General features: G+C 54.9%; 3 protein-coding genes across 3 annotated transcripts; 1 reads left to right on the forward strand and 2 right to left on the reverse strand.

Moving 5' to 3' along the window:
- Nucleotides 1–293: 293 nt before the first annotated feature.
- On the forward strand, nucleotides 294–2,901 carry CkaCkLH20_08964 (uncharacterized protein; the record flags this gene model as incomplete). The annotated part of the gene is made up of 4 exons (XM_038891679.1): nucleotides 294–635; nucleotides 725–918; nucleotides 966–1,428; nucleotides 1,498–2,901. The coding sequence occupies 4 exons, from the start codon at nucleotides 294–296 to the stop codon at nucleotides 2,899–2,901; spliced, it is 2,403 nt and encodes an 800-aa protein (XP_038742966.1).
- Nucleotides 2,902–4,717: 1,816 nt separating this feature from the next.
- On the reverse strand, nucleotides 4,718–6,291 carry CkaCkLH20_08965 (uncharacterized protein; the record flags this gene model as incomplete). Its single annotated transcript, XM_038891680.1, has 2 exons — nucleotides 4,718–5,314; nucleotides 5,818–6,291. 2 exons carry the CDS (start codon nucleotides 6,289–6,291, stop codon nucleotides 4,718–4,720), a joined length of 1,071 nt encoding a protein of 356 aa, XP_038742967.1.
- Nucleotides 6,292–9,998: 3,707 nt separating this feature from the next.
- CkaCkLH20_08966 (eukaryotic translation initiation factor 2c) lies at nucleotides 9,999–12,992 on the reverse strand (the record flags this gene model as incomplete). Its single annotated transcript, XM_038891681.1, has 1 exon — nucleotides 9,999–12,992. The coding sequence occupies one exon, from the start codon at nucleotides 12,990–12,992 to the stop codon at nucleotides 9,999–10,001; it is 2,994 nt and encodes a 997-aa protein (XP_038742968.1).
- Between the last annotated feature and the right edge of the window lie 1,743 nt (nucleotides 12,993–14,735).

A 14,735-nucleotide genomic window follows, 5' to 3' on the forward strand; every position in this document is an offset into this window, starting at 1 on the left:
GCATTTACGGCTTCTCTCTAATCCCTCGCTGGAAGAGCAGTGCGACGTTCTTGTTTCTCGGTTGTTGTGTCTCGTAGTCTCACCTCACCGCCACGGTCCCACCAGAATTCAGAGACATTCCCATCTTTCGCGACAGGTCCAGATTCCCGATCCGAACCTGCCACGCCCCTCCCACGGAGCTTTGCGATCAAGTGCCATTCTGACACTTGCACCACTCCTTTTTGTTGTTTTTCGCATCCGCCCAAGACACACCCACCCAGCCAGCCGTTGACCCCTCCAGTCCACGAGACGCAATGGCTCCCCAGACAAAGACGGCCAACGGCGCCGCAGCTGCCAACGGCGACAACCTCGACTACGAGCCCATCAATGTCATTATCCCAATCGGCGGCATCGGCTCCCGCTTCGCGAAGCAGGGCTACCGCTACCCGAAGCCCCTCATCAACATCGTCGGCCGCCCCATGCTGCTGTGGTTGATCGACAACCTGAGCCTCAAGCCCGGCGACACCCTGTGGATGGCCATTAACGAGGAGGTCGACGACGAGTTCAGGATCGGCCAGCTCGTCAGCAAGACCTTCTCCAAGATCGACTTCAGACTGCTGCGCTTGCGCCACCAGACCAAGGGCGCCAGCGAGACGGTAAGTTGCTGTTCTCCCTACCTTTGCGCCGCTCGCCAATGGAGGGGCAGTGCCAAGTGCGAGCGCATGTCGCTGATCCCTTCGTCTAGCTGTACATCGTCACCCAGAGCATGACCAAGAAGCACCTCGAGCGCAAGACCGTCTCCCTCGACTGCGATACCATCTACTGGGCCGACGTCCTCCAGGACATTCGCAACATGCCCAAGGGCCACGGCGGCTGCTTCTACTTCCCCGACGTCGGCGACAAGCCCATCTTCTCTTACATCAAGACGGAGCCCACAAAGTGAGTCGCAGAGATGGCAGGGGGAATGCCCGGGCTAACAGCAGCAGGGACGGCTTGGAGCGCATCGTCGACATCCAGGAGAAGAAGGCCATTTCCAACAAGGCCAACACCGGCGCATACGTCTTCCCGAGCGCCGGCCAGCTCAAGTCGTGGGCCGCCGAGAACCTCGACATGAAGAGGCCGGACGGCTCGGAGGTCGGCGAGTACTACACCTCGCAGATGATCGCGCTCATGATCCAGAACGGCGTCCCCTACCTCGGCATGCCCGTGAGCACAAAAGACTTCAGCGTCGTGGGGACCCCCGAGCAGCTGCAGGACCTCCTGAAGCTCCTCAAGTCGGACACCTCGAACCTGCCGATCAAGCTGAAGAAGCGCCGCTTCTGCTTCGACCTCGACATGACCCTCGTCGGCGTGCCCGCCGTGGCCGGCGACTACTCGACCTGCCCTCCCATCGAGAAGAACATCCGCCTGGTCCAGCAGCTGTACAACGCGGGCCACTACATCATCATTGTAAGTGCGGTCTTGGCACACTTGGCAGGGGTAAACGACAAGTAAACGACAAAGGCTAACTTTCGATAGCAAACCGCTCGCCGTATGCGCACACATCACGGCAACATCGGCTCCGTCCTCGCGGACGTCGGCCCCGTCACCTTCGCCCAGCTCGCCAAGTACGAAATCCCCTACCACGATATCCACTTCGGCAAGCCGTACGCCGACGTCTACGTCGACGACCTGGCCGTCAACGCCAACCTCGACACCATGCGGGAGATCGGCTGGCTCCTGGACGAGCACGACCCGGCCGCGCTGATCGGGGACGAGGCCGGCTCCGGCGAGGAGGCCAAGAAGGCCGGCATGATCGCCGCGCGCGACTTCAACACCATCCAGATCATCGGCGACAAGGTCATCAAGTCGAGCAAGTCCGAGAACATCCTCGGCGAGCTCTTCTTCTACTCCCACATGCCCTCCGAGGTCGCCCACATCTTCCCGACCGTCTACAACGTCGACTACATTGCCGACACCTCCATCTACAACATCACCATGGAGAACCGCCGCGGCCTGACATTCTCCCACCTCCTCGTCGGCCGCTCCATCACAAAGGGCCGCCTCATCTCCCTCCTCAAGTCCCTCCACACCCTCCACACCACCGCCAGCACCGACAAGCCCACCCTCAAGATTCCCCCGGCCCTCGAGAAGAAGTTCGACGAGCACTCCCTCGCCCGCGCCAACCACCGCGTCAACATCTACGCAAACTACGGCTCCAAGCTGCGCAGCCGCTACTACAAGGACCAGGACAAGTACGACGCCCTCGGGCCCCTCGCGGCCTCCCTCTTTGCCCGCATCAACGAGTTCCTCGACACCTACGAGGCCGAGGAGAAGGGCGTCCACGCCCAGGTCATCCACGGCGACCCCGTCTTCAGCAACGCCATCCTCTCCAAGGACGAGAAGCTCGTCAGCTTCATCGACGTCCGCTGCCAGCTCGAGAACACCCTCACCCCGGAGGGCGACATCCACTACGACCTCGGCAAGGTCCTCCAGTCCCTCTGCGGCTACGACCACGTCCTCTTCATGAGCGCCAACAACCACGACCTCCGCGGCGCCCTCGACACCGACGCGCCCCTCCTCGACGAGGCCGACTCCGACCTCCTCACCGAGCTGCAGGAGGTCTTTTTCACCTTCCTCGAGGAGACCTACTCCGTCCGCCTCCACCGCAAGACCCTCTTCCGCATCACCGCCTCCCTCTTCTTCAGCCTCATCCCCCTGCACCGCCCCGAGCTCGGCGCCGTGTTTCTGAGGATGTGCAAGGAGACCCTCGATAAGGCGAGCAACATCAACTACGGCCCCAACGCGCGCTCCATCGCGGGGCTGGCGCTGAGCCGCAAGGCGAGCTCCAACTTTGCCGACGAGAGCGGGCGCGAGATGCCCGTCACGAACGCCAAAGGGGAGAAGCTCGACGTGCCCAACGTCGTCGTTACTGCGAAATAAGGGATTGCTGGTGTTGGGTCGCGGGAGGTAATGCGCCGAGATGTGGGTTTTGCGAGTGTGGGTTTGTGTTGATGTCATGGGGCGGAGAGCTCATGTGGGGGGGTTAGGTATCGTGGGGACAGGAGACCCTTTTTTATTGCGGGGAACGAATCGAACATCACCTCCCCATGGAAGAGAAAATGGCATGTTGCTTTTTTTGCTGGATTGTTGGAAAAAATGATGGGGGTGGGGGAGCGAGTCTATGGTGCTTCTATTTTCTTCATGTCTTTATTTTTGTTGCTTCGTTCCGAGTCTATGAGGATCATGTACTACTACTACTATACCACGACTTACAACGAAGAGGTCCATGTGTTCTGTTCATTGAAGCTTTTTGATGGGGGTGATGGATGGGAGTGAGTGAGTGAGATGTGTGAGTGAAAGGTGTTTGGCTGGGTATGTGAGTTGAAGTAGGGTAAGCGATACACTCTCTCAACGTCTTCTCATAACCTCACCATCGTGCGCCGCAACGTTCCCGAGTTCCATTACCACGCCGTTGAATATCGAAGTTCTATATCAAGCCCTCACGCCACCACATCATCCCCTCCCCCGTCCTTGAGGACCTCTACCCTCATAACCTCCCAATCCTTGCCACGCGCCACAAAGTCCCCTTATCCGACGTCGCGAGGTACTCTTCCCCCGTTATCCTAAACACAACCCCCTCCGCCCCGGAGCGACATACTTCATCTAGATGCGCTTCTACCCCGTTCTCCGAGATTCTGGCGTCCAGCGTGGTTATGAAGTAACTGAGGACTTCACAGTTGTGGTTTGGGGGTTGGAGTTTTGTGGTGAGGATTTCCGGGGAAGGGGGAGTGGGGGGTGAGGACGGGCAGCGGGTTTGCGCGAGGTTTTGTGGGATGTCATGGTGGATGAGGGATGTGACGATGGGAGTGCGGGAGGGGGCGAGGGTGCTGGAGAGGAGGGCTAGGGCGATGTAGGTCCAGGAGATGATGTCTATTATATCCATGTTGGAAGATGAGGTTGCTTTGTAGACGGTGTTGGGAAGGTTGGTCGGGTGCTGGAGTGTGAGATGGGTTGGGGCTGGTGCTGTGAGGAGATTGGGGTGGTGTTTATGGATTACTGCTGGAGAGGTTCGATCGGAGATGACCCAAGTAAAGATAAAAGTGTATTCGTCTGAGTTTTCTTAAGTCTGCTCCGTCAACAGTCTGCGCGGAGAAATAACCGACCTTGGAAAGATTGAAAGCCTGGCGGTTCAAGTTCTGGTGAGAGGAAGAATCTTCATGGGTTCCCCGAGGCAGATGACCTATTCTTTCTTCCTGAACTCGACAACATGAACTTGTTTGAAATTTCTACAATTCTATCGTCATCGAAGAAGCCTTCATACTGGCCACGGCTAGGATCTCGTCGGCTCGGGGCGCCTTTACGTGGGATCTACTTAGGGTATCACCGATACGAAGGCGGTCGTGGGAAAAGTAACGTCGGCTGTGTGAATCATTATGTTGCTGTCGAGTTGCTGGTTCTCCAGGTCCTCCTGAGGTAGGTGGCTTTCGGGTGGGCTTGCTGCATCCACGACGTGACGGTCTGGGTGAGGAAGAGGTGGTAAACGTCTAAGACTAGATGGGGGATGAAGAAGAACTACAGCTTGGTAACGGATCTTTGATGTTTGACTATTTTGGTCGTTTTCGTCTGTAGTTCTAATGTAGTAGTAGAAGAAGTAGCGAAGAATGTTTAGTTTAGGACACAGCTTGCCTTAATATGTACCTCACAAGGTTGTTTGGCTTTCCCTGCTTTATCCGGACCCCTATCACAGAAAGCCTACTCAAGACCGTTTATACAGGGGGTGAATCCTGTACACAATACCCATTTTCGCAACGTAATCCCGAGTCTTGTCGTCGAGGGCAGCGACGTAGTGAAGCCCGCACGAACCGCACTCCCCGTCGACCCTGGGCGCCTCTTTGATATATCCCTTGCCGCACCCGCCACCGACCAACCTGGAAACTCGGTTCATGTGCGACCGAACCTGTGCCTCCGAAGCACCTTCGTGGAGACGGATGACCCAATACCGGTGGTACGCTTGCCGTCCTGCCTCAATGAAAAGCTTGCCTTTTGCCTGCAGGGATACGCCGCGAGTGTTCCACATCGCCTCGTTCGTTCCCGGCGGGACGTAATGTGGCGGCATCGAGCATTCGCATGAGTCCTCGTCGGCGACGGGCTGCGGTTCGGGGGTCGAGGAGACTGGAGAGGGAGCTTCGTGGGTGTTGGAGCTCTGAAAATCGAATGGGCAGAAGATATGAAGTGACGAGTCGGGACCGGCGGAGCAGCCCATCATGCCGATGTTGACGAGGAACTGGAACATTGCCAGGAGAGTTTGGAAGAATGCGAGATACATGGTTGCGATTCGCTTTCGTTGGTCTTGCTGAGGTTTTGCTTGTTGACGTGCGATACTTTAATGTTCAGTTTTATGAGCTGCTTTTATGTGAAAAGGGGATTGAAAAGGAGAAAAACTTCTGATCAGAGTTTGCATCGTGTGCGGTCAGGTCATCTATCGTCAACAAGTGGAGTTGGACCATACATGTGCATATTGAAGGGTGCGTTGCGGAAGAGTGGTCGTTGTTGGTAGCTCAACGCAATTTTCGCAACTAAGTGTCTTTTTGTGAGTATGTAGTCTCAATACGTCATCCAAAAAGCAACGCGCCGGACACACTCGCTAATCTGCTTGAAAAATCGACTATTCTTTCGATCTCCTCCATCTTCAGACTTCCCCTCGCTCATCCGACCTTCCGTATCACCCGAAGCAAGAACCGGCCGTATCTCATACACCCCAGCCAACCTCGAGATATACCCCAGCGTCTCGTCGTCAAAGGCGCCGATGTAATTCGAGTACCGCAGACTCCCGCCCTTCCCCGGCCAATAGCTTACGAAGCCGCGAGCACCAGGAATCTTGAGGAGAGTGCACACCGTGTCGAGATGGTTCTGGACGTCGCCCTCCGAAAGCTTGAGTGACACGGTGTAGTGCTTGTCAAATGTGATTTCCTCCCTGCCTGGGGTTTTGAATTTGTCTCCGATGCGTGCTCGGAGCGTGTTTGGGTCTGAGAGGTTGGCACGAGGCTCGGTAAAGGGGGATTTCGAGCCGACGCAGCGGTTCTGACGGAAGCCGGTGTCGATGTACCATGATGACGGGGTGACGACCCTGAGGACCGGTTTCTCCGCGTCTGGAACTGGTGATGGGCTATCTGAACCGCAGTTTTTGACGGCACCGGCGGCGCATTTGGATAGCAGAACCAGCTGGCTGCTGATCAGGAAGAGGACCAGCGCACATAAGACTATGAGCCCTGGACTGGTCTGTCTTCTGACTACTGTTTCCTGGTATGGTTGAAGCGCTTTACGTGTCATCGTTGATGATATTACGGGATTACTGGTCAAGGGATCTTGCGAAATGTCACGCCAACACTCTTTTGTATTCCACCAGCTCAGCCAGAGATTTCATTGATAGCGCTAGCGAGTAGATAACAGAATTCAAATCAAGCTCGATAAGGGGCACCCAACTTGCGAAAATTCCGAAGAAGTGTGGCTGATAAATCACAGTCTTCTCGGGGAACTACCACAAGGGCATCCCGATCAACAAAGAAACTAGTCTGCTTGGAAGCTCCAGGTTGAAGTTGATAAAGCGTTCTTCCTAGCGTCGAAACGGACAAAGGACATGCTTCTTTACTGTTTGAAAAGTCGGCGTTTTCTAAGCCATGGAACTAGCTTGAGCCACCACGTTGAGTTCTTCGGAGAAGACTGTCCGGATACGGCAATGTCGGAAAGGGGCCATGGATAATGTTTTGACTTCACTTTGATCATCAAATCGACGGGGCGAGAACTTCTTGGGACATCATTTAGTTCCTTGATATTGAGAAGCAGTAAAGCTTGCTTCATTAGAGCGGACTGCGTTTTTCTCTAAACCCTTGTCCATCGTCTTCTCCAGATGTGAATCCCTCCCCAAAAAGTTCCATATGCTCCATAACCCATGGTTAAGATTTTCGCCAAAATATCTCCAAGAGTGCCAAAGGTTCTCGAGGTGCCAGCGTTTTGGCTGGTTACCAGACACTTTTCCAGAACGACGTGGATTTCCGATGGAAGCGCCTGTCTCGTAGAGCAGGCGAAAAGTCTATTTCCAATTTGAAAGTTGCTTATGAGGGTTGACTTGCGATTTCGGCACCGGCTCATCAAGTTGTTGATCGCAGAGCTAAGATCGATGGTATTGTTCGAAGAGACTGATTCAACGTCCTCAACGTTTTATACGATTGCCTTTCATCTTCGATCCGCCGAGGAATATTGTGAAAGGTCATTGGCCTTGTCGTGGTGTAGAGAATGTGTTCTCGCTGGGTGTGGCGAGATTCCAAGTCGGGTATAATAAGGGTTGCCGCGTTGTATTGCATGGCATATTGACATCGCGGTATTGGACATGCCGGGCCCTGGAAAACCGCTAGCTTTCGTTGCAGCAAGTGGTGTCCATGGTTTCCCATACTTGCAGAACCGTGTGTGTTCGTTCGATAAGTATATCGGCCTCGAAAATCTTTATAACCAAGTGTTTGTGGTCGAAAGCCGCTTGAAAGTGTCCAAACCATCCCTCTTGGTTGGGGGGAGCGACGAATGGTTGAAAGGCGTCTTAATGTCGAAGAAGGCTCTGAGACCCGATGGGTACGAGGAGCCAAAGCAACAACACGAGCGCCAGAAAGCCCGCTATAGCTAGGAAGACTGCCGGTGGCCTCAGCACCACGCGTCTGTTCGGTTTGATGTATTTTTCGGTAGTCATCTTTCTGGTAGCCATTCTGGTTGGCAGATTTATGATAATTGAGTTGTGAGATTGGTAGGTGGTGAAGGCTGAGGGTGAGAAAAAGGTCGTTATCGTGCGACACCTTGAGGAATAAGCCGAGGTCGAGTTTGAGATTGGTATTGATGAATGGTGCTCGAATGAACTTGAATGAAAAATGAGACTCCAGTCCCGGAAACGTGAGCTCGATATATAATTCCAAGAGAACACATCTCCGAAAGTCCGGGTTGAGTCACAGGAGACCTGGCCTTTCCCGTGGTAGATCGCGACTTAGACAGCAGCAAGCTTTGCGATCTACCTGGACGGAGAAGGCTGCCTATTTCACCCCGTAAAAGGATCCGAAATCACACTAACCCTGACGATGTGTGTACTCCAGATAGGTTGATGACACGTTTCGGTGTGGAAAACCACGATGGATCTGGTTCGTCTTGGACACGTATCCTTAACGAAAATCAAGTAGCTGAGGTTGAGAAGTCGAGATATCATGATATGTGGCATTTCACGGGAAACGGTTTGAAGCCAAAAAGATCAAGTTTAAATGCTTCTACCTTTTAGTCTCAAGAGCATATCAAGAGGCAATCCAGGCGCCCGAGAAAAGGCAACCAACGTCGTCAAGCTCACCCAAAAGTCACCTTCCAGACCGCGCCAGAGACATTATCACAAAGAACTCCCCACGAAAACGCGGATCTCAAACCATTCCATCTCCCAGGCGATAAGTCATTCTTCTCCCTCGACCCTCGAAATCTCCACAAGCGTATCGTCGTCAAAAGCGTCCTCATAAACCTGCGGAAAGCACCCGCGAATCTGGTACACCAACCTGAGAGTCCGCAACTTAAACAAAATGGCGACGATGAACGCGAACTTTTGGCTTCTCAGCTCGTCGGGCGATAAGTTGTCCTCGGTCACGATGGCGAAGTAGTCTTCCCGAACCTGATCACCACGTCATCTTGCCCCCGATGCGCTGGCGAAGTTCGATAGGATTCATCGGTTTAGTGTTCTCGGGCGGTTCCTGGCGCTTCGCACGACGAGATAAAACCTTGATAGCCTTCACCCCGTCTTCGCTTTCAAGAGCGTGACAGTCGACGGTGCAGACGCCGTCCTCACCAGGCCATCAGAGCACGAGAGCCAGCCACCCGCTCCTCTCGGAAACCGGGAACTATTCCCCGTACACGAACTCACTCACCCAGATATAAGGGATCGCGAGGCCTAAAACGACCGTTATGATGGCGCCGAAGAAGAAGAAAATCGAAAAGGCGAGCGAATACGCCCAACGGGAGAGGACATTGTCACTCTGTCCGGGCATTTCGGTAAGAATTTCAAAGGTGACGGCCGTGAGCGCAAGGCCAGAAGCAAGACCCAGAAGCGCCAACATAGATAAGAGCAAACATTTGAGGACTCTTTCCCCAAGGTGTGGGGGAGGCTCCCGGCTTGTGGGAGGGCTGGCTCCTTCGTGATTCATGGCTGAGGAGTGACGAAGACAGCTGAAAATTCAACCGTGTTTGGTCTGTCAGGTCGAACTTGTTCGCGAGTCGTCGTTGCTAGTTGTCTTTCTTCTCGTCGGCGCAGGAGATCCGAAGAACAGTGCGGGATGTCAGTGTCTAACGGAACATTGAACATGCTGGAGTTGGGGAAGAAAACAAACTCATACTTATACCTCCCAGAACCATCACTGTTCTGTGGTTCCTCGAGTACCAGGAGAGTCAGAACCAAGCCCGAAGCGTATACGAAGAGTAATCATGGTCCTCAACTTTATTCATAGGCAATTGTTGTCATACCTCAAGAGTTTCGCGCCCTGACGGCGAGATCGTGATCGCGTCTTCTGCGCTGTCATTTTTCTTGCTGCTGGTATTGTTACTGTTGTTCTTGTTGCTGCTGCTACTATCGCTGTTACTGCTATTGCTGTTACTGCTGATGTTGCTGTTGCTATCGTTGTCATCGCTTTCCATCGTCCATCGTCGTCCGTCGTCGTCCATCGTCGTCCTGCATCGTCCTGCGTCGTCCTGCATCATTATTGTTGTCTTCATAACTGTTGTCTTTACTCAGTGTTATTATTGTCTTCGTTACTATCTCCGCCGTCGTCATGCTACTCCGAAGGATGCATGGTATCACTGGACAGTCACGTCAGGGATCAGGACATCAAGATTGAGGAATGGTAACGTTCGCTATCTAGAGTACTCAGCGCTATCTAATAAAGCACTCCCTCCCAACGACTAGTTACCCATTCCTCCCACTCCACTTTCGCTCCCAAAGTATCGTAATCGTCCCCAGACCCGTGCGGCATCTAGATGTACCACATGGTGTTCTTGAACATCTCGGTGCTGGCGGGGTCGGCCTCGCCAGGGGATCCGCCCAGAGGCAGAAGCTGAAGAGCCTCGGTGGGACGGTCGCCCTCGAACATGCTCTGACCGCGAGCGCCGTACTCCTCCACCATCTCCGCCGCCTTCGGGCCGGAGCGGAAGCCTTGCGAGGTGGCGATGTTCTCGTGCGCACGAGCGCGGCCGGCAGCAAGATCGGCGTAGTAGATGGCCGGGTGAAGAGAGACGGGGGTGGTGCTGCGAGCGTACTGGTAGCACTGGCCGTAGATCATCTTCTGCAGGTCGTTGGACGACATCTTGGCCTCGTCCATGAGGACGGTGTAGTGGACCGGGCGGGCCGTTCCCTGGATCGCCACATGGCTGCAGAGGTAGAAGTCCCACCAGAAGGGGTGGCAGACCTCCTTCTCGAGAAGGGTGCCAGGCAAGGGGTTGCCATTCTTGTCGCCCTGCTGCGGGAAGAAGCGGATGTGGTGACGCTTGGTAGCGACGATGACCGTGAACTTGGGCTGCTTGGCGCCCGGGTACTTGCTCTTGAAGATCTCCTTCATGGCACCAATCTCGTACTCCAGAACCTGCGCGTACTGGCCCTCAGAGACACCATCACGGAAGTAGATGATGTGAGGAGGGGGGGCGGGGTGGTTCATGCGCTTATGCCAGGTAGGCATAAGACGAGCCAGGAAGTTGCGGGTGTTGAGAGGCGAAAGCATCTCGACACGGTAGCCATTGGTTTCGACGGCCGCGGCGTAGAAGGTGGCGTCGTTGTCCATGGACATGGTCATGGTGGCCATGGAAGGAGCGTCGATACCGGGGGTCGCGTGGGAAACATCAGCACCAATCATCATCGTGACTTCCTTGAAGAAGGCAGGGGCCTTGTTGTTGGGGCCGGAAGGGTGAGGGATGCGGCAGGTGATGCCGCCAAGCTTGGCGTTGACCTTCATGGCCACGTTGGAGTGGTACTGTCCCTGGTTCTTCTCGACGTGACGGGCCAATACACACTGGGTGAGGACACCGAAGCGGCAGTCGGCCGACTTCTTGATACGTTCGTAGGATCCGGCGTTGTTGAAGCGAAGGACGCAGAAGATCAGCTGAGGGGTCATGCCGGTGACCTTCTTGATCTGCATATAGCCCCTGGCAACGGCGTCAGCAACGTTGTTGTTGCGCGCCTCCGAGTCAATAACGACGGCGTCCTTGAGGATCTTGCCACCATGACCTGTATAAGTCTGCTTGAACATCTGGACGAACTGTCCGGCGGCGTTCTTGTTGGTGGCGTTCTCGAGGATCAGAATACCCCAGGACTGAAGAGGGGCACGGTTGCCGACCCAGAACTTCTTTCCGCGCAAGTCCCAGCGGCCCGCGAACATGGGGCTAATAACGTTGTTCGCATACTGGATCTTGGGCGGCTCGAGGAGGCTGCCGGTCGTCTTGGCCATCTGGGTGTCAAAGACGACACCGTACTGCTTGAGGTAAGGGTCCTGACCCCAGGCGAGCTGGTTCTTGGCGTCGTTGATGTCAGCCTTGCGCACGTTGGGACGCGTGACTGCACCCTTGATCATGGCAGCAGTCTGGTCAGGGTCCAGCTTGAACGGGTAGCGCTGCATGGGCTTGATCATGCAAACCTCCATGGGGAAGAAACCAGCCCGCTGCGTCTCGACCAGAGGCCAGTTGGGGAACTGGACCTTATAGGTGTACGTCTTCATGAAGTACTCGACGACGTTCATCTCCTCGCCGTTGTTCAAGAACCTGACGTTCTCCGCGGTGGCACCCTTGTCGCCGTACTCAGAACCGAATGCGATGGACTTGATCAGGTAGATCTTGTCCCAGTTCTCCTTACCACGGTGCTTGGGAGTGAAACGAATCTTCGCCAGCTTGCGCAGGTGCTTGAATGCCTCCGACATGGTGAGCTGGACGCGTCCGTTCTTGTCAGTCTGGCGGACAGGGGCAAGAAGCTTGGCGATGCCGTTGGGGTCAAGACCGCTCCATCTCCGATCGCAAGTGGCAAGGAAGTCCTTGACGAACATGTGCATGGGCATGCCACCCTTCCAGAAGGCAGTGTTCGCGACGTCGACGTTCATGCCAAGTCCTCTTCCGATGCTACCGCTGAAGGACTGGTTCATGCGAATAGACGCGTAAACACCCTTGACGAGCTCAATGCAACCACCGAGGTCGAACGACTTCTTGGCCCTCTCGTTGTAGAAGTTGCGCTTGATCGACAGCAGACGCTCAGACGGGCCTTGGCGGACGAGGTGGTCCAGGAAGTTCATCGCCTCGAGAACAGAGTTGTCCCAGTCCATCTTGCCGGCCAGATACGCCTCGAGAGCAGCGAGGTGAACCTCCTTGGTCTGGCGCATGACGAAGAAGAAACTGTTGTCGCGACGAGGCTTGCCGTTCTTCGGAGGAGGGAGACCCTCGTCGAGGTCGATCTTGAGACGCTCTTCACCGCGGTTGATCGGCATAGAGCTCCAAGCAAGCTTGCGACCATCGCAGAGCCAAAGGGTCTTGTACTTGTTGAGCATAGCCTTGACGGCAGGGTGGTTCCAGCACTTCTGGAAAACGACGTTGTACTTGAGGGGGACGGGCGTGATGGAGACATCGTACTGGTAGATAGACATCTTGTCGTTCCAGGACTTGACGCGGTACTGGTTGACCTCGAGGTTGCAGGCCTTGCCAGAGGTGTTGTAGCCAGGGCGCTTGGCGAAGGGCACTCCACCGGCGTTCTTGCTATCAGCGCCGACTGTGTACGCCTCCGCCGGGAGGTCGATGCGGGTGTTGCCCTGGTCCTTCTCCTGGGCGCCGCCGGTGGGCTTGGCAGGGTCGAAGCCCATGGAAGGGCCGAAGGGGTTGGTCTGGGAGCCAGAACGAGAGCGGCCAGGGCTGCCGGGGCCGCGGGAGGAAGAGCGACCGTCGGCGGAGCCGTCCATGTTCATGGCGGAGGGGCGAATCTGCTGGGGACGTCCGGACATGTTGGCGGATGGTATGGTCTGGGAAATAGTCAGTATTGCAAGAAAGATGATAGAAAAGAAAAAGGGAGGCAATGAAAGCAGTGACAACAGTGACAACAGTAACAATGATGACAGAAGCACCAGCAATGACAGACTATGCTGGACGATGCAGAAGGGCGCGGGACGAAGCAGGACGAAGCAGGACGAAGCAGGACGAAGCAGGACGAAGCAGGACGACGCAAGATGAAGCAGGATGAGGCAGAACGATGCAGGATGAGGTAGGATGAGGCAGGACGACGCAGGACGAAGCCGGATGACAACAACGGTAGCATGGAGGGCAGTGATGGGCATACCTTAGCTGGGTTGGGCTGTGTGTTGTTGAGTGATTGTGAATGATTTGAATTGTTGTGTTGTAGATGAAGAAGAAGGGTTGTGCTGGGTTGAGTGTGTCTTTTTTGTAGTGATGAAGGAGGGTCTTGAGTGCAGAGGAAGGAAAGATGGAGGCAAATTCTGTTCTTTCTGCTCGAGAGAGAGGCAGGAGGCAGGGCCGAGGAAGGAGGAAGGCGAGGGGGGCTGGGATGTTCAAGAAAAAGTAGGAAGGAGACAGTTGTCTGGACTTACCTCAAGAAGAGTTCAAGAGAGAAAGTTGCAGTGGTAGGTTGCTGGGAAGCTGGGAAAGCTGGTGATGCTGATGATGTTAGCAGTCTGAAGGTATGAGGCAAGGTGTAGGTATGTGTCATACCTTGAAGTGGGTAGAGTGAAGGTGTCTTGTGACTGAAGTCTTGTGAGTTGGTTGCTGGTTGCTGTTGTTGTTGTGATGTGTGTGATGGGGGAGAAGAAGATTGAGCTCTGGAGGGGTGGGAGGTGGCACTATATAGGATCTCGAAGGCCTCAAAACCGCGCTAGCAGTTCATCCCACGCAAGGAAGGCAGCCAAAGGGCTCAACAAGGAAGGATAGGAGGTCAAAAGACCGGTTACGCACCTTTGAGAGGGAAAGAACCGCGCCAGGCCGCCTAAAAGACGGCAGGGACGATGAGCCTGAGGTGCGTTGGCGATGATGGATTCCTGGCAAGGCTGACGGTGGCGATGGGATTATCGTGGTGTTTTGGTGGGAGAAAAAAATCAAGAAGCTCGGAGCACTTGGAAAATTCAATAAATTCGGCCCAGAAGGGGGAGCGGTGGCGGCAGGGCAACAGGTCGACGCGGGAGGGGGGCCGGACACGAGGGGGACGGACACGGGAGCCTCAGGGGCAAGTACCAGATCGGGTCTGGCTAGCCCAGAATGGCTTCAATTCTACCGAGATATCGCTATCTGAAAATTCTTTCCTACCTGAGATCCTGCTTGCCTTACCAAGCTAAGGTGCTCTGGAGCTGGCTGGCTGAGGCCATGACGGGTGGTGGTGATGCCCTCAGCCGAGCCTAGCTCCTTCTCCTCAGGCATCATACCGTTTCAAAGGGACTGAGGTCATCTAGAGAGACATTGAAAGGCTGCCTAGACAAGGAGAAGCCTTGGGAGGCTGCAGAGAAGGTGGACTTTCCCCGCTGGAACTACCACCAGTGATGTTGCCTTGTCCACTCGTGAGGCTGCACGGAAAGGATGCCGACAGAGGTGACAAGAAAGAACAGAAAGAGTCTGCACCCAGCAGGCATGCTCTCAACCGTCAGAGACAAGGGCAGGTGAACCCTTCAAAGAGTACCACTGAGACAACGACCAGAACAAAACATGGGATATCACCAGACGACAGACAAGGAAAGGCAGCAAGT

This window comes from Colletotrichum karsti (assembly GCF_011947395.1).
Source record: "Colletotrichum karsti strain CkLH20 chromosome Unknown Scaffold31, whole genome shotgun sequence".
NCBI classification, from domain to species: domain Eukaryota; kingdom Fungi; phylum Ascomycota; class Sordariomycetes; order Glomerellales; family Glomerellaceae; genus Colletotrichum; species Colletotrichum karsti.